Source organism: Nothoprocta perdicaria, unplaced genomic scaffold (genome assembly GCF_003342845.1).
Source record: "Nothoprocta perdicaria isolate Ctin4 unplaced genomic scaffold, notPer1 scaffold_252, whole genome shotgun sequence".
Taxonomy (NCBI): domain Eukaryota; kingdom Metazoa; phylum Chordata; class Aves; order Tinamiformes; family Tinamidae; genus Nothoprocta; species Nothoprocta perdicaria.
The window spans coordinates 133,507-158,888 of NW_020455480.1; the positions used below are offsets into that span (position 1 = coordinate 133,507).

Below are 25,382 nucleotides of genomic sequence, written 5' to 3' on the forward strand. Positions count from 1 at the left end.
GCGGGCGAGCTCGGTCCCGGGGTCCCCGCTGCCCCGGCGCTACTTCGAGTCGTATCCCGATCCCCTAAGAGAGCCTCGATCCAGCGATGCTTTAACAATCGCATCCTTCCCTCTAGGAATGCTGTATTAAATGCCACCCAGGGGCCTGATGCAAATCAGACTGGGTGGAGGCGGAGGGGRAAAAAAAATAAAAAACAATATCGTGGGACAAGTGTGCCAAGGAGATGCATGCTTAAAGATTAAAGATTAAATTGCAGTTGGAGATTAAAAGCACGCTGCCCAGATCCGTAGAGGTAATGCTCTAAACCGGGTCTCTGCTAGACGTGCGATTTAAAAGCAAGCCAAGGAGCTGCATGTAGCCCGGGCAGTTAAACCACAGCGCGTTTGTTACAACCGTCAATTGCTGTTACATAAAGGAACTGCCCGCTTCCGATTCTGCCGGAATTTTTAATTACGTTTTTGTAATGAATTACCTCTTTGCACATGAGCCACCCTGCAGAGGTAGTGCTGAGAGCACCCACCTTGTGGGAGATTGGGTGCTTGGAGCGTGCTGGGTGGCATTTTCCCCAAAATCTTGTTTGGCATTTGATAGTCAACGAGGGGGCATTTTTTGGAAATGAGGAGGAAGAGAAGGAYGGAGAGCGTGCTGCCTCCTTATGCGAGACTTCTGTTGGTGTCTGTTAAATTACCCATTTATCTCAACGATAATCCAATGAAAAATATTTACTGAGGTTTAGCAGGGCATCCTGTCCGGGTGTGTGGTAACGATCAATTGTTCGATCGATTATCAATTATGGACGAGCTGCTTCGTTATAGCTGGAGTGAAGCTGCATTTGGGAGGTTTCGCCGAAATTGCTATTGTGTTTAGGATCTGCCGAGATGAACGTGCCAGCGTCTGCTTTGCTTACATTTGCATTTTTACCGAGCTACAAGGGAAAAACAGACCGCGATCGCCCTCCAGGACGCTACGCTTGCGCTCCCTGCCTCCCACCCCCCGCGCAAATAATACCGAGCCGCCCCGGGTTTATCGCTTTTGCGTGATTTTAGCCCCAGCTTCTTGGAAAAAGGATCTCTGCTCACAGAGCTATCTCTTCTGAGAAGAGCAAATTAAAAGCCTCCATTAGCACAACTCCTCCTGGCCTCATTTTCTCTTTCTTAAGAAATAGAATATCTTTGGCACGGAGCAGTCTTGGTGGCGGAAAGTGTTAAAGTGAGACAATTCTGGGGAGGGCGCAGCGATACAATGGAAGTTTCATTAGAATAATGGGATAAAAAAATGAATTGCTTAATGCATGATAAACCTCTCGAATACTTAATATTTCTGGGCATCGAAGCACAACCTTTTAATATGTTCCTGCTSCAGAACAAGAGCTCAAGTAGAGGCTCAGAGCAAGCAAACATCTGCTCCCAAGGACCACTGAAGTTCAGAGATGTCTCAATGGGCTGTAGCTGCTGCTTTCTCCCCCCCTTAGAAAACGGGAGCCGGCGGCTGCAAGCGAGCAAGCGGGGAGTTTGTCAGAAAGCAGCTCTGGCGGCGGGTGTCAAAGAGCCGCCACACTGAGGAGGAGGGGATGCGAGTGGCGTGCGGTGCCATGAAGACCGTACTGTCAAAATTGAGAGCCTTTGAGCCGGGGAAGCATCTCGCTTCATGTTTTTGCAGGCGCGCTCTGCCTCCTGATTTATGCTGGCATTATATTTGCATTATGTGCCTGTACTGGGTGCAGTGAGCTATGCAGCCTGCGTTTTTTAATCTCTCCCCATCGCGGCCCCCCAGTGTGGCACAGCGCTCGTTTGTCTCTGAAATGAAACATGGAAGCCTCATTAAATGCACGCAGGCAGAGCCCGCGGTGCCGCGCTCCTCGCCGGGCCCGCCGCTCCGCTAGCCCACGGGCAGCCCGCGTTTGCCCCACGGACCCCTTGCCCGCTGCCYGCCCGCGGCGAGGGTCAGGGCCGCTCGTGCCAGCGGATGGGCCCATGGGTAGATGCCACCCGACCGTGGCTCGGCTGGGTGCGCGTGCCGTGCCGGGGGCTCGCGTGCCACGCCGAGGCTGGCGTGCCGCAGAGCTGGTCCGCGGGGCGAGCCGGGGCCGTGGGAGCGCCGGGGCTGCTCCCGCGTGCTGCCCCGCTGCGCTGCCGCTGCTGCAGCGCTCCCCTGGTGCCCAGCTGGTGCCGAGCGGGAGCCCGGGCACGGAGAGGCCGGGAAGCTGCAGCCCTTTGTGGCTGCAATTCCTGTGACAYGGCAGTGTGCGTGGCGCCGTGCGCCTTGCGTGGCGTGAGGGCATCTCTCGCCCAAATGAGCCGCCGCTAACGGAGGTGGCCTCCTAGGAGGGCCGGGAGGAGGAAGGTGCCCCGCTGTGCCACGGCACCGTGGGCTCTGGCGGGGGCTTCCRCAGCGGCTGCCTTGGCCGCAGGATGCGTCCTGCCTCTGAAACCTAAACTGCAGCTGGGTACACAGGTTTACATTGTCGTAATTTTATGAGTTACTGTTTCCTTGCTTGTAGGCTCTTGAGAAATTTAAAAATATCTGCAGCACACACGATCTGCGTGCTGCCATCGTTTGCTAGCAGAGCTCTACCAAATATTTAGGAAACCGCTTTTCCAGCCGCGGCTGGTGTTTGCTGCTCACCTAGTAGCCCCGGGGAAGGGTGCTTTTCTTTCCTTGYGTGGAGGAAGAGGGAGCCGAGCGGTGGCCACGGTCTAGAGGGGGAAAGGACAAGGTGAAGGGGGATTCGGATCCGCTCTCCCTGGTTGCTTTTGTGGGCTTGTCCCTCCGTTTCTCCCAGCGCCAGCTGTGCCAGGAGCCCTTCTGGGTGCGTTAAGGCAACCGTGAGCTTGGGGCTCCTGGAAGCCGTGGGCCAGTGGGTCAGGACGGAGCCCGGGGCCGATGTGGCCGACCTCTGTGCGTCTCCTGTCGGGTCCCCGTGTCGCGCTGCTGGTCGYGGCCTCGCTCGTGGTGCTGAGTGTCCTGCTGTGGCGTGGGGCATCTCCTGGGGCCGGGATGGGGTGCGCCTGCTCTTTCCGGAGGATGGGCTGGGAGATGAGCCTGATGCGGCATTCAGGGGCCGGGCTGAGAATCTAGGCTGAGCCTGGGAGGGAAGCGGGGCTCAGGTGGCTCGGAGCTTCCTTAATGGAGCTGCGAGGAAATGAGCAGGCAGCGCGCGCTCCGAGCACGCTTGGGCACTGCCTTTCGCCCGCGGAGGCGCGGGGCAGCCCGCTCGTTGTGAGGGCTGCCGAGGGCTGCTGCACGGTGGGCGCGCGGGCGCCGAGGGGGGCCCGATGGTGCRGCAGCTGCAGCCCGGCCCGTCGGCGCCGTTGCAGCCGCGCGTGGGGCACTGCCGCTCGCTGGGGCCGGCCTCGCCGGCGGCAGCGCCCGCTCGCGGGGCGCRCCTCTTGGGCTCGGCCAGCAGATGCTCTGCGAGGGCTCCGCGCCGCCCGGCTGCTCCCTCGGTGCCCGCGCCGGCTCGGGTGTCACGTCGCGCCCTGTCAGCTCCCGCGTAGTCTCTTCATTAGGAGATGGAGGGGGCTGAAGATGCGGCCCGGAGGAAGCCCGCGGTGGGGAAGGGCCGCAGCGTTTCCACGTGCCGGTGCCGAGGGGCAGCTCCTGGTGTATGTTAAGGCCGGGCAGAAGGGAGATTGCACCAGGCTCCCGTGCGGATTCTCCTCGCGTGGGCAGGTGTCCGGCACCCGTAACGAGTGAASGGTGTGGCAGCGGCCGCCCCTGTGCACGGTGCCTCTGCCCGCTGGTGGGTACTGACCCGCCGTGGCCTTTGTGCCGAGGTGGGGACTGTGTCTGCCTGTGACGTGGCCCTGTGGGAAAGCTGGGGTGGGATCCCAGGTGATCCGAACACGTGGGGGAGGCCTTGGGGAAGGTGCAGCTGGGAGTGCAGGGATCCCTGCTCTGGTGGCCGCCCCTCTGAGGTGCTGCAGAGCCTTTTGCAGTGGCGAATGTGTCCCCTTTGTAAGGAAGAGCTCAGGCTCCCGCTGACCTCGTCCCCCCTCACTAACTGCTCGTGCCCATGGGCTGCATGCACGTCCCTCCAGCACATCTTGCTTAGCCTTTTGCCATCTTCGTGTGGTTCCTGTCAGATCTGATGTGCAAAGGCCTCGCTCAGCTCTGAGAAGCCTGCGGGGTCTGGGCAGGCTTGGGAATGGCTCTGGGATGCAGAGCAAGGAGCTTGCTGGCTTGCATGTGTGTGCATCAAGGGCAGGAAAAGGCTTCACGGCACAGGGGTCAAATGGCTCCGGATTGGTACTGSTGTGACTGTGGTCACTGCGTTGGACGTGTCCTAAACGCCCGCAAGGGCCGGGGCCTGCCCTTTGCTGGCAGGGTGGGAGCAGGGCAGGGCGATGGTGCCGGGCTCGTGCGGGCGGCGATGACAGCTCTGTGTGTGTGTGTGAGTGTGAGTGTGTGTGTGCAGGCTGGGGGCTTCAGCTTCTCGCGCGGGTCTCGCACCCGGGTCCCAGCTGCCTCTTCGCGGAGCGCACGGCTCTGTGATGGAGCCTGGGGTCAGCTGCTGCCTGCTTCGCCTTAGCCTCCCGTTAGAGGAAGCGAGCGCCCTGTGCAGCGCAGCCCGTTGCGGGGCCGAGGCTGGCTGTGCTTCCGAAGCCACTGGAGTTTGCACAGTCCGGTGCGTGACACTGCTGAATATTCCTGCGGGATGGTAGCAAAAGGCCTGGCTTCTCCCGGGGGAGGTGGAGATATTAATATTTCAGAACCCCGGGGTTGTAATTTGCTGCAATTTGAGAAGATTGCACTGTGCTGACTTGAAGCGGCCGCTTGCCGAGCAGGCGCGGCGGTGCGCGCCGGCGCTGGGCTTTGTGCGCTCCGGGCTGCCAGCTGCCCGCTCCGGCGCCGCCTCCCCCGCCGGCGCCCGCCCTGCTGCCCACTGCAGCCCCAGCTTTGTTTCATGTGACTTAATGCCCTCGATATTTAGGTTAGGGTCAACACAGCTGACCAGATGTGAGCAGTAATTTCTGGTTTGRAAATATTGCAGTGCTATTTCTAAATTTTTAATCTCTCTCGGTGATTTGGAGGCAGTTTTATGAAACATGGAATTAGGATGGTGCTCAATGCTAAATGGTAAAGGAGATTATGTGGATTTAACTCTATGCGTCTGTCACATAACTATTGCCAATCCCATAACTTCCATCTTCTATTAAAAATCTGCTTCCCCCTTTGACCTGAAAAAGCTTTCTGGGTAATCTGAATTTCTCCGCTTATGGGGTATTTTTCCACTCGTGCCCCCAGCGCGCTGGCCCTGCTGTGCGGGCCTCCCCCAGCAGTGCCTGCGGAGGCGGCTGGGCGGCTGCTCTCGGTTCGAGCGCCGGCCCCGCGGCTGCTCCKGGGCCGGGCGGCGCGGGGCTGCGGCGCGCGCTTTGTTTCCCTGCCCTTGATTGCGAGCGCGCCTCTCGCCCTGTCGTGTGTGGGGAGCGAGCGTCGCGCGGCTCTGCGCACCGCGACTGCTGAATCACRGCGACGAACCCACCTGGGCAGGCAGGAAGCGACGTCTGCGGGGCCGTGGGGCGCCCGCCCGGCTGGCACTGCTGCTCGGGGAGCACCGTGCGTGTGGGGTGCTGGGGGGTGGCAGGGGGTTACACCYGCAAAGAAATAAGTGGCTTCATCTACTACCTGTGCGTGGCTGCAGAAGAGCAAACGCCCCAGGCTGCGGGGAGAGCCAAAGGGGCCTTCGCGGCCTGCGGGYGTTTCACAGCTTGGTGATGCTGTGCTGGACCTTCCTAGTCACCGCGTCACCCAGGCCCTGATGCCTGGCGAAGGCACCATCCGTGCCGGGGGATGTGGCCGTGGATACGGGAAGGGACTCTCCTGCTTTGGGTGCAACGGGTGGTGAGTGTGAGGCGCTGCTCTCCTGCTGGGAGAAGATCCGGCACGGGACAGGTGCCTGTGGGTGCAGAGGAGCGCTCGGGAGCTGCTCCCAGCCTGCGGAGACGCTGGCTCTTGCGGAGGGCAGCGAGGGGCTTCCTTCCCTCCTTGGGATCCCGTCGGGATGTGCGGGCTCCCTGCGGGCAGCAGCGGGCTGGCTGCGGCCTCCTTGCCTGCCGTGTCCATGCGAGGAGCCGGGAGCGGGCGGCTGGCCCGGCYGCAGGAGGGCAGGAGGACGTCCCGGCGCCCGGGGAACACATCGGGACGCGTCTCGCAGGGCAGGGCGGCGCGGGAGGACAGCCTTGTGGTGGGATGCGCGCGCTTAACTAGCCTGCCCGCAAATGAGCAGCCGCGCCGCGCTCTCCCTGAAGGGGTGGCTTGCAGCTAAGATAAGAATATTCATACAGATGAGATTATTTTTCTCTCCCCCCGCTGCTGTCCCCTCCTCCCCAAGTTGCAGAAATTGAGGTCAGGGAGGGTCCCCCGTGACTCGTTTTAAGCCAACAGCGCAGTAGTTATTTGCTTATTGGCTCCGCGGCACCACAAGTGGCGTGTGCTCAGCCCGAGCTATTAATACACCCCCGCCACGGGCCGCTTTCTATATCGGTGTCCTTCCGCCCACTCGGCAAAGAGTGCGGCTAAAAAAGGAAAACCGGATCTAAGCGCATGGGGGCCTCATCCTTATTTATAGCAAGTTTTGCTTGCTTTGGTTGAGAAGGGAGCTGGTCCTGGAGTGGGAAGCGGAGTGTGGAGGAGCCGGGTGAAAGCTCCCCGCTCGGGTAGCGCRGGGATGCGCTGTGCTCCGCAGCTGCCTGCCTTGCCCGGGAGGCTGCTCCTGGCTGCCCAGGCAGCCGGGATGGGCGCCTTGGCGCGGGGCCGGCCCTGCCCCATGCGGGTGCTGAGGGCAGCCGGGCTGCCCCACGTGGGGTGGGAGCACGGCGGTCCTGTGGGCTCTCCCTGTCGGCCTGGGGAACGGGGAGCAGCTCCGAGCGCGGCTCTGCGGCCGCTGTGCCGCAGCCGTGGTGCTGGGCAGCGCGGAGCCGCGTGCCCTGTGCACGCAGTGCCAGCAGCGCCCCGGGCAGCGGCGCCGCGGCCTGGCCGTGCCAAGGCGAGCCGGGGAGGCACGGGGGTGCCGGCCATCTGCTGCTGCTCGGGGGCGGCAGGGCGCGTGCGTCCGTGGTAGAGAAAGCATTGGTTGTGTTCGAGTGCTGGGTGCGGGCAGCTGCAGCGCCGAGGGAGCCATTTCCAGCACGCGGGTGCCCTTGGGCCCGTGGTGTGGAGCCCAGGCGAAGCAGAATCATAGAATCATAGAATGCCGAAGGTTGGAAGGGACCTCAGAGGTCATCGAGAAGGGCTGGGCTCTCTCTGTGTGTGTGTGTGTGTGTGTGTGTGTGTGTGTGCAGACCCGGGGTCCCTGCGGTCACTGCTACAGTTGTTAGGGGCTGGGTGTGTGCTTTAGGAGTGTGCACGTGCGGAGGCACCTTCCCACCACCCTTCAGGCTCCCGGCCCTGGGGAACCCTTGGCCAGGAGGCCTCTCAGCACGAGCACCCTTTAGTGCTTGCGCAGCCCCCTTTGTCCTGTTGGGTGCTTGCGGGCCCTGCTGCGTGCCCCCAGCCAGAGCAGTGCCTGCAAAGGTGGCCTTCGTGCTCGGAGGCCGGGCAGTGCTGCCCGCTGTGCCACCCTGCTCTGCCGAGCGCGGGGCAGCTGCGGGAGCGCCCGCCGTGCAGCGCGGCCACAGCGCTGCTGGCACTAACTGCTGCCTCGGGCCCTCTGCTTTCTCCGCAGCGCACGCTGAAGATGTTGGAACCAGCCTCTACTTTGTGAACGACTCTCTGCAGCAGGTTACCTTCTCCAGCACAGTGGGGGTGGTGATCCCCTGCCCGGCCGCAGGGTCACCCAGCGCCGTCCTTCGCTGGTACCTCGCCACAGGCGACGACATCTACGATGTGCCCCACATCCGGCATGTCCATGCCAATGGGACTTTGCAGCTCTACCCCTTCTCGCCATCAGCCTTCAATAGCTTTATCCACGACAACGACTACTTCTGCACCGCGGAGAACTCGGCAGGCAAGATCAGGAGCCCGAATATCCGTGTCAAAGCAGGTAGGAGCCTTCCGAGGGCTGCTGGCAGCTCTGGTCTTCCCCGTAGCCTCCTGTCTAGTCCCTTCAGCACCCCCTGCTCAGCGCTGTGTCCAGCTGGCATATCCGGCGTGGGCTGGTGATCCTGCAGCCTGGTAGCGCTTTGGCGAGGGGACAGCCGAGCTCCCGTCTGCCAGGAGGAGCTGGSGTGTCTTGTGCTGAGGAAAGGGCCCAGCAGTGCCGCTGCTAGCTGCGTGGCTCGGGCCAGGGGCTTTGCCCCTCTCTGCCCTTCGCCCGAGAAGAGCAGTGGGGCTGGATGCCTGCGTGCAAGCCGGGGTGCCYGGGAAGGAGCAGCGCTTGGAGGGAGAGCTGCAGAGGTGCCGCCTGGGGCCCTGCRTGTGCCCTGGGCGCGGGCATCGGGAGCCGCGCGGCCGGCGCACGCGCGAGGGCACGGTGCTGGGGAGGCAGGAGGCGGCCGGCGTGCGCGTGTGTGTGTGTGTGGGCAGCGCAGCAGCCCGGCCACGCCGCGAGCTGCGCTTGGGGCGCCAGGACAGCCGTGCACCGTGAAGCTAGCAAGGAAGAGAAGGGCCACTTTGCTGAGAGAAGGGTCACGTTGCCCGCGCACAGCACAGCGGGGTGGCCCTGCCGSCGGGGCCGCAGCCCTGGGGCCGGGGTGGTGTTTGCACCGCTGAATACAGCTCTGCTTTGCCCCTGTGCRTAGTGGAGCCGTGGCCTATGCCCGTGTCCCGGCCCTCCTGAAACTTGTCTGTTCCCACTGCAGCCTCCAGCCCAAACATAGCAAGGCCTTTTCAGCAAAAGAAAAGGAGGAATATGCAAAAGAGCAGGTTTCAAAAGTCATTGTAGTAAATAATTGACCAGGCTGAGTAGGGCTAATAGCCTGGCAATGGCTTCATTATGTAACCTATTAAAAGTGGGGCTAGCAGAGGGAACATGACAGGAGTGACTACAGGGTTGTGGGTTTTATTATTATTATTTATTTTTTTATTTAATGCCTTGTACTGCAGAGTAAATGGGTATTAACCCCACTCCCCGGAGTGAATTATTTACCAGCGCTATCAGGTTACCTGTAAGCCGCAGCCCAGCAGGCAGGCGGGCAGCAGCAGMTAGGGGTGCAGTGGGTGTGCGAGAGGCAGCCGGGGCACGGCCGGGCCCTCGGGCACGGAGCTCCTTCAGGAGGTGGCCGTCCTGCTGGTGCGCAGAGCCTAGGGCACGGATGCAGAGCCTTGCATGGTCGCCATGGTCCCCACTGGCCTTTAAAGCCTGTGAATAAACCGCCCGCTCCCCGTGATTAAGGCGGCTTTTGCTGGCTAATCTGCTTTGGCTCCGCGGTGCCTTTGTGCTGCTCCCATGTCCTTGCTCCCYGGCCACCCTCCTGCTCCCGGCCCCTGCCCCGGGCTGTGCTGGCGCTGGGGCAGCATGCGCTGTGCCCTGTGCTGCAGGGTCCAGCTGGTGTGCCGAATAAATCRTCGGTGAGCCTGGGGCCTCTCCAAACGCTCCTGCTCCCGTGTCAGCTGGCACCCGGCACKGCGGGCGCCTGGAGCGCGGAGGGGCTGCTGCAGGAAGGGCTGAGCTGGGGCAGCTTCTGCTGCTGCCCCTCGTTGGTCGCTTTACGCCTGCCCCAGGTCTCCTCGGCAGCCTGCTGGGAGGCAGCGTGCCCCGCCAGCCRCGCACATCAGCCTGGAAGCACCATCCGCCTCCTGCCCCTTGTTTGTGTGCTGTTGGAAATGCCCCAAACCTGGATGCTTTCTGTGCTGCAAAGCAGCCGCTTCCTTSGGGGCCTCGAAAACCTCTGGAGTTKGGCCTTTGTTTGAGTGTTTGAGCTGCCTTTGTTCTGCTTGGGGGTGTCATTAAGTAAGCAAGGCCAGGTGCGTGATGGAAGGCACCTGTGCGTCGTTACCAAGAGGTGTGAGTGTCGGTGAGGGCTGGGCACGCAGAGGGGTGAGCTCCCAGCCTGGAGCCTGCCTGTGGCGCCCCTGGCGCCCTCAGGGCTGCTCCCTGGGGCTCGGGAGGGTGCCACATGTGCCACGTTTCCTCCATCAGGTCCGTCCCCCCCCACCACCTCCACTGCGTTTTCAGCCTACATCCCCCGCTGCAAGGAGTGCCTTCAAGGCAGGAGGGTGTCTGTTGGAGCCCCTGGCTGTTCTTGGAGGCTGTGCTGGAGCCTGGGAGCTGCGAACCTCTGCCTTAGCTGCGCCACGCTCCAGCCCCTCCGCCTCTCACGGCTGCCTTTGCCCCTGGCAGGGCTGGTGGCAGCGCAGAGCAGGGACCTGGGCACAGGCACGGGGCTGAGCAGGGACCCTGGGGGTCTCGGGATGGGAACGCCTCTCCTGCAGCTCTTCTCAGCCCCTGCTCCTGGCTGGTGCCAGCTGAGTGCTTTGGATGGAAGCAGTTTGTTTTCTGGTGGGTTTTGTTTGGGAAATGTGGTGTCAAAGCAAAGGGAGGTTGTTTTTCTTCCAGCACTGTCATGCCACCAACCATCTGCTCTCCTCTCTAGTCTTCAGGGAACCGTACACCGTTCGGGTGGAGGACCAAAGGTCGATGCGTGGAAACGTGGCTGTCTTCAAGTGCCTCATCCCCTCATCAGTGCAGGAATACGTTAGCGTTGTGTCCTGGGAGAAAGACACGGTTTCTATCATCCCAGGTAAGCGCGGAGGCGCGGGCCTCGCGGCAGCGCTGCAGCGCGCGAGGGTCTGTGGCTGGAGCGGGTGCCCGYGCCGCGGAGCAGCGGCTGGCACCGACGAGAGCCCCGCGGCAAGGCTGGCAGCTGGCACCGTGGGCTCCTGTCCCGCGTCCTGCTCTCTCCCCGAGACTCTGACTGCCCTGGGTGGTGTGTGACAGCCGGGGTTGGGCGCTGGGGACGTGCTCTGTCCCTCCCTTCTGTGGCTGGGGCCGCTCTCCCTGTGAGGCGAAGGTAAATATTCCTGCTCCTGCGYGTGCTGACAACTGTTGCAGCCATGTGGGGAGGGACTCTGCAGAAATGTGCCCGTGGGCCACGTTGCTGTGCGAGCACCTGGTCCTGCTCCCTTTGCCCAGAGCCGCTGTGAGCTGCTCGCTTTGGCGCGCCTGTCTCGGCGCCGAGGTTGCGGCGCTTTGCTCGCTGCGCGGGAGCTACGGCAGGGGCGGCAGTGCTGGCCCTGGCGGCTGTGTGCTGGCCTGGCGCGGAGCTGGGCGCGATGGCTCGAGCGGAGGCCCCTGCGCAGCCGGGCCGGGTGCCGCCGTGCTGCAGCCCGGCTGCCCCAGCAGCGGCGGCCGTGCCCGTGTACCGGGGTGACCTCGCTTCSCTCCTCGGAGACCGTATTGATGGCAGCGCCGCCTGCCCCGCGCAGCCCGTGTAAGCTAGCAGGCAAGCGATCGATGCCGCTCTCCCCGGGGGATGCAGAAAGAATTACAGGCTTGTGCCCCAAGCGGATGCTGCGTGTGCAGTGTTTGCTCACAGATCAGTAAGTCGTGGTGTCCCCAGGGCTCGGCGTGGCCGTGGGGCGAGTGGCRTGGCGCGGTGCGTGCCTGCTGCGGGTGCTGAGCACGCGGCAGAGGCGATTTGCCTTCATCACACGGTGAGGGATGGCTCTTCCTAAGGAGCTTATCGTGSAAAGGGCTTCGCCTGCAAGGGACCCGAGGGTGCTGCCGCAGAGGGACAAGTGGCTGGTGCCTTCACTGACGCGCCAGGCGAGCGGGGGACCCCTGTGACAGGCAGGGCCTTTCTGGCCCTGGCACTGGTGTGGGCCCCATTACAGCTTGAAGACCTGTGGTCACGAGCCAGCTTCCTCCTCCCAGTCGGGCTGTAGCTTATAGCGCCCTTTCTGCCAGYGCTGACCCACTTCTGCTAGTCCCGGGTGAAATGCGGTATTAACCCGTGAGCCCCGGCACACCGCTCAGGATGGCGGAGTCGCGGCGTGCAGGGGCTGGCGCTGCCCTGCAGCAGCCTCCGGCGCCGCTTCTGCGTGTGGCTGCCTTGGGGAAGTTCCCTGGCGTTCGGGGTGATTTGAAATGCTGCAGTCCTGCCCCTTCCATCGGAGTAGGTGTCAAATGCCTCGGAGAGCTGTGTTTCCAAGCTGCTGCAGCGCTGCTCCCAGGGAGGCTTCTCGCGCTGTGTTAACTCGTAGCGCTTGCTCTGCGCTTGGTGGCCGCTGTGCCAGCGGCTCCCCAGGGAGCCCCCGAGCCCCGTGTGCCTCAGGCCCCGCTGCAGAGCGCGCCTGTGCTGTGCAGTGTGCCCGGTGGGCACAGCTCAGGCTCCAGTGCCTGTCGTCAGCCCCGGTAGGGCTTGCCCGCTACAACGGGCCCCTCGGTGTCACTGGCCCGCCTGCAGCGTGSCCTCTTTGCTGCGAGGCGGTGGACAGAGCAGCTCTGCCGGGGCCCTGCGAGGTGCCGCTGAGCCCTGGGCGGCCTGGGGCGCACGAATCCCCGTGGGGCACACGCAGGGCCGTGCTGTGCCCTGCTCGGCGGACAGGCGCGTGTCCTCGCGCCGCTCTCAGCCACGTTTCCCCTTATGTGCGGGAGCTCGTGCGAGAGCGGCGCAGCCGCCCGCCGTGCTCGCGTCGGGTTTCGTTAGCAGCGCTGGCTGCGTCAGCAGCAAGGCAGTGCGCCGAGCACCCTGCGCGTGCGTGGTCTTAGCCTAGACCGGGTCYCCACTTTGCCGTTGCACTAGGGTTTTTAATATGATGATTTAATTAGAGTGGAACGATTTTAACATTCTAAAGCAATAATTACCCTAAAGACAGAACATATAAATTGTGTTACAGTGCAGAGTCAACACAAGCAAACATGTTTTGCTGTTGGATTACAAATATAGTATCTGCCTGAAGCTTATTTTTTTACTTGCTTTTGTGTTAGCACCAAAGCTGGCTTTGCTGTTGCCAAAAACATGGTCCCTTCTTGACCTCTGCTGAACTTTTGATTCTGCCCTAATAGCTGACAAGGAAGACGAGGAGCGAAGGAGGGGCTCCCTGCTGCTCCGAGTGAATGACACGAATTTTGAGATGCTGAGATGTGATACAGAGCCCTAATAGCTCTTTCTGTCTCAAAATGCTTTGAGAATTGCAAGACCAAGTGGTTGTAGAGCTACAGCGCTGCACAGCTCTGCTCCTGTCAGCTGCCAGCAAGGAAAGGTCTGTGGAAGCACTGCAGCTTTTCCACAAGTAAATTTAAGCCACATTTGCGGCTGCCTGCATAACCTCAATTAGCGGACCCAAATCACTGTTTTCTTTTCCCAATTTTTTCTAGCACTTAGTGCTAATGGACTGCGCCTTCCCACTCGGCCTCAGCACACCAAGGGATAAAGGCTCCTGATTCTTRGGACTGTTTGGAGCTGTTGTGCACACTTCTCGGTGCTAGACAGCTGCTTTYAACTGCACGCGTTCCCAGGCGGAGCTTGCTTTCCGGCTGGCTCCTCTCCTCCCTTTGCCACGGGCACGCTTGCTGGTCCCGCGGCTGGGCAAGGAGGACGGGCTCTCCTGGCCCCGTGCACACTGCTTCCAGGGGTGCCCTCTTTCCGAGGAGCCCCGGCACGTGGCTCCCGGCACGAGCCTCCTCTCGTGCAGGAGATGCAGCGGCGACTGCGGCGAGGCTCTCCGCGTCCGGCTGCGCTGGGGGGGGGCTGCAGCCTCGCGTTATTTGGTTAACTTGGCAACGCTGTAACTTACCCTGAAATCAAAGATAAATTCTTTATAGAAGGTTGTCCTGCATATAAAGCATCATTAGTGTAGCTCATTTTTGTTTAATGCCTACCTAACTGTGCTGTAGTCTAAAAATGTGTGTTTAGTGAAGTCAAGGGTTGCGGGGAAATTATAGGGTTTTCAAAAACCCATTTGCTTTGCTGGTGCTCACATCAGAATCAATCTCGCCTTTAGTTCCCAGCCTTGTAGCAAACGTGCAGCCCCGCTCGCGGGATGCGATGYTTAATGTAGGCTGCTACTTATTCAGAAGGAACCAGCCGCGCTCACAAGATTGTGGCCGGTGCGCGAGATTGCGCTTCGCACCAAGGCTGTGATTTGGAGCTCTGCTGTTGATGAATCTTAATACTCTGGCGGGAGGTGGGGAAGGAGGGTGGCCGCTGCAGGCGGTGTCCTGCTGCGCCCGCCCCGCCGCCGGGCCCGGAGGGAGAAGCTCCTGCCACAAACCAGTTGAAGAGCTCAGGATGGTAAACGGCGTCTTTAAAAGCAGTCTCCGGGCTCCATAATGTGGGGAGTCTAGGAAGCAAAGGCGGGATTCTGATGTGCGCTGGAAGAAATAGCTGGCATGTGCGACTGAAGCTGCTTTGGAGTCGCTGTGCTCCAGTTATTGTGACACAGAAATGGAAATGTTGCTGGCAGCGCGGGGTCTCCTCCCTAGGTCTTGCAGCGCGTGAACCTTGGCAGAGCGAGGGCGCGTGGCGCTGGCACTGCAGGGCTCGGCTGTACCCTGGCACCGCGCGCTGCTGCGTGTCCCTGGAGGCTGTTTGCTCGGCAGCGCCGCACGCCCCTCCTCTGGACATCAAACCTGGAGCTGGCCGACAGGCTGCAAGTGACAAAGTTGTCCGTCCCGCAGCAGTTCTGGTCGCGCTGCTCTGCGTGTTCTTGACTGAATGTTCCCTTTCAGTAATTTGGAAAGCATGGAACCTACCTGCGGTTGGTGGGATGCAGACTTAGCTAGATCTTAATCCTTTCTGTCCTGTCTCCTACAGYGTCCACATCTGTGTTTTGGGGAGTCTTAGGCTCGCTTTGGCAGCTGCTTAGCGATGAAGGAAGTAAATCCCGAGCTTTCTCCCAGCTGACATGCGTGCTCACCCCAAAGATGCCTGCTTGGCTCTCCTCTCTCCCTTTCTTTGGAAGCTTTCTCTCCAAATATTGCAGGCAAGTGTAACTACATGCAAATGCCATTTTAATCTGTCTCAAAATGTAATGAGCCTGGAGACGCAGCGTGAGGCTACTGAAAATTAAAACCACCGCTCGTATTTATGGGAGTAGCGCTGCCTCGGCAGGTCCCTTTATGCGGTGAGGGGAAGCAGGTGCTGCCGCGTGGGTGCAGCAGGGCCCGTGCGTGCCGGAGCCCCATAGGCGTGGGGCAGAGCGCGCGCCGCGAGGCAGAGGAGCGCCCAGCGCGTGCAGGTCCGCACGGCGGCCTGGGGCAGGACGGGCATTACTGAGGCTCTTCAGGGCTCGTGGTGCGGGTACAGCGGCTGCTCGCGGACAGCCCGCAGTGCAGAGCGTGCCAGGCGCGCGCAGGGCACCGCTCGCCTCGCCACCTCCCGCCGCGCGCGTCGTGGCCGCAGCCTCGGGCGAGGGACACAGCGAGTGGCCTTTTCACTTGCACTTTGCAGCATCTCTTGGGACGGGCCCTGCGAGGCCGCCCGCCGTGCTGCCGGCACCTGCCCTCCTGCCCTACCTGCCTGCAAACCCCTTTCCGCCGCCCGCCCGCTCCGGAGGGGTCCTGCCTCCTCGCCAGCCCTCGCCACCCGCCCCGCCTGTGACATGTGCCCAGACCTGTTACCGAGGGAAGGAGCTCTAGGCGTTCTTCTCACCAAGTGGGGTGAGATTCTGTCTGAAATCATTTCATCCTTCCCCAGAGACTTGGCGTGAATTTTATCTAATCGCCATGGCAACAGATAAAAAAAGGTGTGAGCACATCTACTTTTGCTGTGATAATTCAGATTTATATATTCAGATCAGATTGGAGTTAGAGATTTTAAAAGGCGCAGATGCAGCAGAAGGTGTGACTGCAAATAGTGTGGCGAGAGCGTTTGATCCTGCCCTTTAAGAGGGGAGAGCGCCTTCCCGCAGTTTTTTTGGAATATAATTATTCCATCAAATCCATTTTAACAAGGACTCATTACAGCCCTGATAATGCAGAGTCACGTTGGAGACGATCTCACCCGCATGCCCGCGCACCAGAGAGGGACTCGAGCAAGTAAATAAAACGCGCGGGGCGAGCGCGGCGCGGGAGCGCCGGCCCCTGCAGCTGCACCGCGCGCAGCCGCCCGCGCCTCGCAGGTCAGGYGGCCTTGGATTGCGAGGTAACTGCCTCGGCCCGAGCAGCGCGGCCGTCAGGTGTGCCCCATGCCGCTGTGCTGCGGGGTCCCTCGCCAGCTCTGCTTGCAGCGTGCCCCTTCGGAGGTGCCCAMATGGGCCCTTTGGACAGGCAAGGCTGTCGAAAACCCCTTCGGGTCTTGTGCGACAAAATGCTCCTGATTAAAGGTCTGGAGAGCTGTAGGTTTCTGGAGGTTGCCKTCCTGGGCACGGCTCTGGCTATTTCCTCTGGATGTCAGGGTTATTTCGGTGCCACGTAGCGTGCCTGCCTGGCTCCCAGCCCCGAGAGGGTGATGGAGCACGAGCCCAACGTGGCCTGACAAGCTCCAGGAGGTGAAATACAGCTGAGCATCCCTTCTTGGAGCAGCCATCTCCACGTGCGCTTGGAAGCGTAAATCCTTTGCCACCTGAGGAATAGCTGTGCTGTAGGGAATGGCCAAACAGTGCGGAGAGCAGGGCACGGGTGGCTGTGGGTTTGGAGCAGACGCAGGAGGCAGGTGGGCTGTAAATCCCTGCCTGGCACCTTACCCCAAACCCAGCCAGGGGTGCGTTTGTATCTCGTGGCGCTGTCCCTGAGGTGCGCGGCTCCGCGTCCCCGGGTGCCTCCGCACGCCGCGCCGGGGTGGTTCAGGCCGTGCTCCGAATGGCTAATCCTGGTTTCCCAGGRAAGCACGAGGTTACTGGTGTCGGGGGCAGAGCCTTGTGGAGCACCGCTCTGGTGCCGTACGGGGAAAGGGAGCTCCTGCGCGCAGCGACCTCGTGTGCTGCCGCCTGCGCTTTGCCTTGCGGGGGCTGCGGGGCCCGCAGCAGCTCGAGCCCCTGCCCTGCCTCTGCGAGGGGCTCCGTGCCCGGGGCCAGCCCTGAGCGCTGCAGGGGCTCGCTGGCAGCCACGAGAGCTGCAGGGTGAAACCTGGCGCCCTGTGTGTGCATGTGTGTGTGCGTGTGCTGCTGGCACCCCGCTGGACTTGTTGCTGCCATGGTAGCCTGCGTAATGGGATCAGCACATGCAAATCTCCGCTAAAGGACCTGGGCCCTGGTCCTGACGCTGTTCCGAGGGTGTTTGCCAAGTTGCAATGCTTCCTTCCGTGCTTTTTACACCTGCCTGCTCAAGGAGGGCTGAAATCTTTCCTGTGGGAATCTCTTGAAGGTCCTGGATGGYCTCAAGGTGAGGATGTGAGGGCCACGCTATGGCCAGCGACCATCTCTCCGCATCCATGCAGTGGTAGTTGCACCCTTGCTGGCAAGGTTGGGGGATAAGGGGGTGAAATGGGCTAAAAGGGGCAACTGTCACCTGAGGCCAGGCGCAGTGCAAGTGCTGCTTTGGCTGAGGGAGCCTTGCAGGTGCCCCCTGCACCTGGGGCGCTCTGCCGAGCTCCTGAAAAGGCTGCTGCCAGCGTGAGGGGCTCGGGAGCCACAGAAACGGCTCTTTGGAAGTGACCATGCCAGCTCCGCTAAATGTTTGAAGGGGACACGGTTTGCTTCACCAGCTGCTCGCTGGCACCTTCAGAGCCTTCACCCTGCCCGTTTCGCTCTTCCTTTTCCACCTCGTTTTGACTTGKCACCTACTGGAGTGCGGGTGCCGCTGGCTCCTGCCACGCTGGGATGTCCGCACGGAGCTGTGCCGCCTGGGGCAGCGTGGCCGGAACCGCTGCAGGGGAGCGCAGTGGGGTGTGCGGCGTTCCGGTCACAGCTTTCCTGGTGCTTCCCAGGCCTTCCTGGGGTTCCAACATCCCGGCTGCCGAGGGAGAGGCCCCGGGTGTCTTGGGGGCTGCGGCGGCCGCTGCTCTGCAGCGCTGCTGCCGGGCACGTCGGGTCCATGGTGGCCCCGGGCCGGGCACGTCGGGTCCATGGTGGCCCCGGGCCGGGCACGTCGAGGCCGGGCCGCGCGGTGCCACCGCGGGCGCTGCCCCCGCCCCGCGCGGCCGCGCAGATGCGGCAACAATCACGGTCATTATTCCTGCCGTGGTGACAGTGGCAGAGATGCCAGCTTCCGYGCACAGGCTCGGCTTTATTTCATCTCCTCTGTTTTTCAAAGCCTCTTTCATTTTGTATGAGGAGACAGATGTGAAGGGCTGCAGGCTGATAAATTCTGCAGCCGTATGAAAGGAGAGGGTGGGTTTTTGTTGTGGTTGCTTCTCTGCCTCCCCGCAGCCCCCTCGCGGGAGCAGCAGCAGCCCTGCTGCAGGGCCGCTGCCGCCCGTGCTGGGGACACGTCGCAGGCTGCGTCCGCCGGGGCGCTGCCCAGCTCCCCGGAGCGGGTGTCCCGCGCGGCCGGAGCCGTGCGGGGAGCTGCGGGGGCTCCCGAGGGCAGTGCTGCCCGTGGCTGCACCGCCACGCGCCCCGGGTGCCGGCCCCGCTCGCTTGTGGCTCCCGGAGGGTCCTGCTGCCGCYGCGCTCCCCCTCTCCGGCACCGCTGACGATATTTCTGGTTTAAAAATAAATTGCTCCGTCTTTAATTGCGGTTTAAATAACTGCTTCATTTTTATTTAAATGTGGCTCTGTAAGGCTTGGAGAACAATTAGGAGAAAATACAGGGCATTGCTCTGGTGCATGTGTTCAAGCATATAATTAATTTTTTTTATTATACTGCTGTTTGCCGAATCTGGAAAAAGATCTTATTGTTCCCCTTGATTTAGTCACGCACCAGATCTACAAATACACGAGCCATTTCAGGGCTCCATCTCGTGTGCCAGGGAGCCCAGGCGCTCGCTCGCCCGCCTGCTGCGGTGGCCTCCCCGTCGCCCCTGGGCTTTGCCCTTGTGCTCGGCACCACCGTGCAGGGGCTGCGCAGCGGCTGCTTTGCCCTGGATGCTGCGGGCCGTGCCCTTGCTGCTGCCCGCGTCTTGCTGCTGGGGCAGCATCCCAGCCCTTCCCGTGCCCGGGATCCCGCCGGGCTCCGGAGCTGCCAGTGGCGTGTGCGGCCCCGGCTCCCGTGAGGCTGCTGCACCGGGGGAGCTCTTGTGCGCCTTGCTGATGAATGGTATTAAAAGGCTAATAAATGACTGGGGATGTCGGGCACAATCTTTGAAAGGCTCTAAATGACCCAGGGACCTTTTCCACAAGTGAGCTGGCCATTCAGCAGTATAAATCTCATTCAGAGTCGATAGGGATTAGGCTCCTAAGTGCCTGACATAGCTAAAGTGCTTCTGAGAGCGGGGCTTGTTAGAGGGAAGCCCTATGTGGTCTGCAGGGCTATAAGCTTATCAGTCMGAGGTGCTTTGCTTGGTGACAGCAGCTGCTTGCGGTAAACACGCCGCTGCCCTTTTGGACTCCTGACAGTTTTTTAACCATTTATTAAAGCAGCCCCGCGCTCCTCCGAAATGCAATCTCCGTAGCGAGCGTGGCATAGATTTTTCACAGATGGCAGCACTGCCAAGAGCAGGCATTCAAGAAAACATTCATCAAAAACATTCATTCCTTTCAAAAAGAAATTGACGTTTATAGAGTAGACAAATTTGGAACTCATTTGCTTTGCCTTTCAGTTTCTGGATTTTTGGAGGTCACGTTTGCCTGCGCCTCCCAGGACTAGGAAGCGGGGTTATTTTTAACCGAAAGCTGAGATTCCCTTGTTAGCGCCGGGCGGGGAGCCTGGGGGCTTCGGTGCCGGACAGCGCGGTGCAGGGGCACCCTTTGCTCCGCGTGTCGTCTCCTTTTGCCTTCGTGCTGAGGATGCCCGTCCCGTGGGCGGCTGCGCGCGCGGGCAGGCTGCCTCGCGGGCGCCCTGTGCCCGGCTGCTCGCGGGGGCTCTGCGCCGTGGGGCCGGGGCGGCCGTGGCCGCAGCGCCGTGTGCGCAGGGCTCGCCGGGCGCTGTAGTCCGGCCGCTCTCAGGCAGAGGGCTCCCGCACGCCGCGCTGCCCACGGCGAGCGCGGGGCCGCGGCCGGGCACCCCCGCCCTGCCCGCGGGGACCCGGGCCGCCTTTGCGCCGGGCTTCCCGCAAGCTGCAAGTTCCCTTGCGCGGCCGCCATGCCTCGGCTGCTCAYCTCCGTTTCGGCCGAAGGCTGCACCACGCTCGCTTTCAGCCTCGCTGTTTTCTCCTGAGCCATACCTCTTATGTCTGAGTGCTTAATATTCCTTCCTGAGCCCCTCTCGCCTGTCCTGGCTCCTTCCCCCGAACGCAGCTCCGCAACTCACGGCTTGGCCAAGCTGTGCGTGCCGCTTGCGTGCCATACGTGGCAAATGGGTCACACGTGCGCTTCTCCTGCAGCCGCCTGGGTGCTGCACAGCCCTCGGCACGTGCGCCGTGTCCCCCAGGGCAGGCAGGGTGCCCTGCACAGGGTGCTGCACAGCCCGTGCGCTGGTTGGGGCAGCGTGCTTTGTGCTGCTCCTTGCTCAGGCCCGGGCCTGGGCTGCTTCCTTGCAGCCACTTCTGCCTGCAAACCAGACCCCACGTGCATCTTGGAGGAACGTGGTGGAACGTGGCAATGAAAACCTCTGGAAAACCACTGGAAATTGCTTCTCGGGTGTCGTTTAATGTCCATTTGACTTGCATCTCTTGCATGTTGTTTGCGTTGCTATCCTACGGACTTAATGGCATGGTATACTAAATGGGTGCCGGTAATTGTGCTTTGTGTGATGCTGCAGCTACTTCAGTGCTTGCTGAGCAGTTAGGAGTGTTAACGCTCCAGGTTTGTTTTCCACATTTGTGCGCATTCCCTTGCACAAAGATGCAAGTGTGTATTACCTTGTGTGTGTGTTTCCCATGAAATTGCCAGGCGTGTCTCGTTTGTGCCCCAGCGCGATGCCAGGATCTCGCGAAGTGCTGCGTGCCAGGGCGGGGGCAAGCAGGAGGAAGGTGTTCCAGAGGCGAGAGCCGCGAGGCGCAGTCAGCAGCGCCCTCGCCGAGCCCTGTTTGGGTCTCCTCGCTTGGGGGAGATCCCTGCCTGCCCTTCCTGGAGCGGCCGCGCTGCCTCTTGGCCGCTTCCGCGTGCTGAGCAGYGCTACCCGAGCGCCGCCGCCGCGCCATCCATCGATCAGGTGTCCTGGCAAGCCCTGCTGCTTAAACAAGAGCTATGGCAATTGCATACAATAAATGTACAGCACGTGCGTGAGGGTGTCAAGCATTAACTTCGTAATCAGCTCTGATCTTTCTTGGCAGGGCCGTGCCGTAGCGTGTCGTGTTGTCGCGGGCGATTAYGCGTGAGTTATAGCTACCTGCGGCCTGGGAAGATCGATGGGCGCCGGGCAGGCTCCCTCGCGAGGGCTGCAGCGGGAGCCTGCCCGCATCCCCGGGCTGCTCGTCCCCCGAGCACGGCAGGCAGCGCAGCGGGCCCTGCACACCGGGGCTCTGCTCGGCAGACGCCGCACCAGAGCGCGAGCCCTCCTCCCTGCGCAGCGAGGGCATCGTGCGGTGCCACTTTCCCGAGAAACACCAACGCTGCACTTTCCGCTTGGCTTATATACCTGTATACCTAGGCACTCCGTGAAACAAAGGAGTTACAAATGATGGATTGCAGCTAATGCTGCTGTGTGATGGAGATAAGACCTTAATTGTTTGTTTGGGTAGCTTAAGTCAACACCAAAAGCCTGATGGAAAATAAAGCAATAATTTAAGCCTGGTTTTGTGGGCTGTTTGACCAAGCATGAATGGGTATTGTTGGCTTGTGTGATTTTTTTGTGCTCGTGGATGGGTAAAGCAAGTCATTTTGGAACAGCAGTTTCTGCGCCACCTCGGAGCCTGCTGCTGGGAGCYTTTCCTTACGGCAGATCGCAGCGGTGTGTAAGCTGCGTGGAGCAGAGCGCTGATAGACCCCCCTCGCTTCCCTTTGCCCTGCTCAGTTGCTCCTCTCCTGCTCTCCTGCGTTGCATCCAGCATGGGCTCTTTCTTTGAGCTCTGTCGAGGGCTCTGTCACCCTCAGCGATAAGAATTGTTTTCTTAAGGTCCTGGGCAACTTCTGATGCTTCAATTTGTAGCCATGTCCTCTACTCCTCTTGCTGGCCACCACTGAGAAGAGGCCGCCCCCTCCTCCTCACTGCCCCACCTGGGGTATCTATAGACACTGCTCAGGTCCCCCCTCAGCCTCCTCTTCTCCAGGCTGGACAGGCCCAGCTCCCTCAGCCTTTGCTCACAGGGCAGATGTTCCAGGCCCCTGATCATCCTGGTAGCCCTGCGCTGGACTCTCTCCAGCAGCTCCACAGCCCTCTTGTCCTGGGCAGCCCAGAACTGGACACAGTCTCCAGATGTGGCCTCACCAGGGCTGTGTATAGGGGGATGATCACCTCCCTCGACCTGCTGGAGACGCTCTTCTTCATGCACCTCAGGATCCCGTTGGCCTTCTTGGCCACCAGGGCACACTGCTGCCTCATGGTCATCGTGTCATCCGCCACGACGCCCAGGTCCCTCTCTGCAGGGCTGCTCTCCAGCAGGTCAAACCCTAATCTGTGCTGGTGTCTGGGGTTATTCCTCCCCAAGGCAGGACCCTGCCCTTGCCCTTGTTGAACTCCATGAGCTTTCTCACCATCCAGTCTGTCCAGGTCCCTCTGGATGGGAGCACAGCCCTCAAGGCTATCAGCTCCTCCTCCCAGTTTGGTGTCATCAGCAGCCTTGCTGAGGGAGCATCCAGCCCTTCATCCAGCTCAGTAAGGAATGCGTTGAACAGGACCGGACTGAGGACCGGCCCCTGGGGGACACCACTAACCAYGTGTCTCCAGCTGGGCTCCGTGCCACCGGTCACCACTGTCTGCGCCCTGACACCGAGCCAATTCCCCATCCACCTCCCCGTCCGCTCGTGTCCCTCACGCTTCCGAAGCTCGCTCGGGAGCGCGCTCGGGAGCGCCGGTGCTGTTTGCTGCTCGAGGGCGTCCGCGTGGGAAGCGAGGGGCCGCGGCCCCGCAGGCATGAGAGCCCCGGTGCCCTCGCTGCCGGCCCTCCCTGGTTCTGCAGGCCGCGGTCGCCGCGAGGCTCTGGAAGGCAGCGCTGGACCCGTTTCTGCAGCCTCCCCTTGCAAGGGCCCTTTGGGGTGCCGCCGCTGCTCCCTGCGCGCTTGTGCCGCCCTGCATCCTTTCTTCTTCCCAAAGATACGGATTCAGCAGCTCCTGCTCGTTAGCTGCTCTCCCGTTGGTACAGGCAGGAGCTAGACCCGTTTTGCTGAGCTCTGGGAAACGCAGCGCCGGCCGGGCTGGAGAGCTGCTCCTCCCGATCCGAGCTCTTCCCGCAGGCCTTCGGAGGAGGGCGGATTTAGCGGAGGAGAGAGCCTGCTGAAGGAAAGGGTCAAAAAGTGGCTCYGTAGGGGATCCCTGCTAGCAGGCATGTAGTCCAAGGAAAGCTCTTGCATGCCGCACCGGCAACGTGCATTTAAATTGCAGCGTAAAGGAAGAGGTGCACGTGTTATCAAGCGATGCACTTTTTCTGTCTTCTTTATGGCTTCTAATGCCGTGGCTGGTTTTTTAAACCCGCTAAAAGCACAAGCATTAAAGTAATTTTCCAGAGTAATACAGAAAGAGGTCTACAGAAGCTCGGCAACATTTGATAATAGTTGCCATCTTTGGCTGAAGATAATGATGTTAACAAATGTAATGGGAGTAATGAGTGGAGATTCAGAAAGCAGCTTTTGTTTAATTTTTTTGTAATGCAAATGAGTTTGGGAATGAAGAAGGAGAGCAGAAAATAATGAAAACTTCATCTGAAATAAGTCTTCCTCCCTGGAGCCAAGTGCTGGGGGTGGCAGGGCCGGGGGAGCGGGGGGAGGCCGGCCTTTGTCTGGGAGCCGTGCCGCGCAAGGAAAGCAGCGCCGAGGGACATCGCTTGGCGATGGGCAGGAGAGCGAGGCGGTCCTCCTCTTCCCGGCGAGGAGGGCGCCTGCAAGCCCTTGGATCTGTGTTTCTCCACACCTTCCCCACGGAAGCGCTGCGGGCTGAAGGCAGCCTTGTGACAGCCCAGCGACTCCCTCTCCCCGTCAGAAGGAGCAAATTTGCTTTATTTAGATTGACTCCCAGCCAAAGTGATAGGTATGAGGTTGGCAAATAAGCATCCTTGTGATGAGGGCTGGCACTTAAGCATGTGCAGAAAATTCAGGTCTGTCAGTTTGTGTCAGCTCGCCTCGTACAGAGCGTTTAATCTCATAACCTTTGGCCAAGAAATGCATTAAGAGATGCGCAGAAGGTAGAGCTCAAGACGGGAGCAGCGCTGGTGCCTGCTCCTTGCCTCTTAATCTGCCCACGACGTGACGGGGAGAGAGCCCTGGGAGGAAGGCCAAGGAAAACTGGGTATTGCCAGCAGCAGGGCTGTAGGAAGTGAGCTCAGACGAGCTGGAGGAGCCCAGCGACACCTCTGCCGTCTGAGCAGGCGCGTCTTAAGTGCTGGCTGGGCCCCAGCAGCATTGGCGCCGCTGCCGGTGCGGTCTGCGCCTGCTGGGCACGGGACGGTGCAGACGCAGGGSGAGCGGGGCGCGGGGCACCGTGCCGTGCCCATTGCGGGCACAGGGCAGCCAGCGTGCAGGCGTCCCCCTTTCCAGAGGCCAGGCCGGCAGCGGGAGCCGCCGAGGGCACCGCAGCCGCCGTCCTCCCCGCGATCCCGAGGCGTGCCGTTCTTTGCCGTAAAGCCCCGAGCGTGCAGCCTTTCTGCAGGGCCCCTGGGCGCCGGGAGCAGTGCAGCCTGCGCTCGCTGCCTGCATCGCGGGGAGGCTGGAGCAGCGTGAGGAACGGGTCACCCTCGAAAGCCGAGGTGCCCTTGTGCTCTTGTCCCCTACTCTGCTCTTTTTCCTTTCTTTGGAAGGATGAAGATGTGAGTTATTGCATCTGGCTCTGCAATTTACAGCTTTTAATTAATCTGAAATTTCAGCATAGCTTTTTATGATGAGCAGAGGCATCTCTGCAAGCCGGGAAGGAACCTTAACGAGGATCCAAGATGAGTCTGCGGGATGAAATATCAGGCAATAAACAAGGCCGTATAAAGCAGAGATGCAAAATAAAAAAGATGCCCAGGACATCAAAGCGATGATCTATAAATGAGATCTCCTGTTGGGGCTTTTCCCTGTTCCAGCAAGAGCTGTCCCTACCTGTGGGCAGCTGCTCGTCACAGTGACATCCTGGTGGACACCACAGCTGCCTTTCCCAACAAGCTGTTAGCTCCGCAGTGCCGACAGCTAAACTGCCCCTTGCTTTAGCAAATAAGCATACGAARCACGGTTAATGCTGCACGTGAGGGCAAAGGAGGGAGAGGCCCGCTGRGCGGGGCAGCGTGTGCCAGGGCCCACCTGAGACGTGCCACCCGCGGTGCCTCTCGCAACAAGCGAGGCCGTTGGCTTCTGTTGGCCCCGAGGTGCTGCCAAGGTGCCCCGTCCTGCCGCTGTGGTGCGAAGGAGCCTGTGCCGGGCCCGTCCGTGCCCCGGAGCCTGGCRGATTGGGAGCACGGCTCCTTCGGCAAGGCAGCGCGCGAGGAAGGTGCTGATGTCTCCGTGGGTG

The 25,382-nt window shown here is 60.9% G+C and overlaps 1 protein-coding gene across 1 annotated transcript in view; it reads left to right on the plus strand.

Annotated features, from left to right (window-relative positions):
* The window catches only part of DSCAML1 (DS cell adhesion molecule like 1), a 77,976-nt gene that overhangs the window by 8,149 nt on the left and 44,445 nt on the right, over positions 1-25,382 (plus strand). The window contains exons 4-5 of the mRNA XM_026040292.1: positions 7,668-7,985; positions 10,477-10,623. Of these exons, the coding sequence (XP_025896077.1) occupies positions 7,668-7,985; positions 10,477-10,623 (465 nt within the window). The remainder of the gene's footprint in view (positions 1-7,667; positions 7,986-10,476; positions 10,624-25,382) is intronic.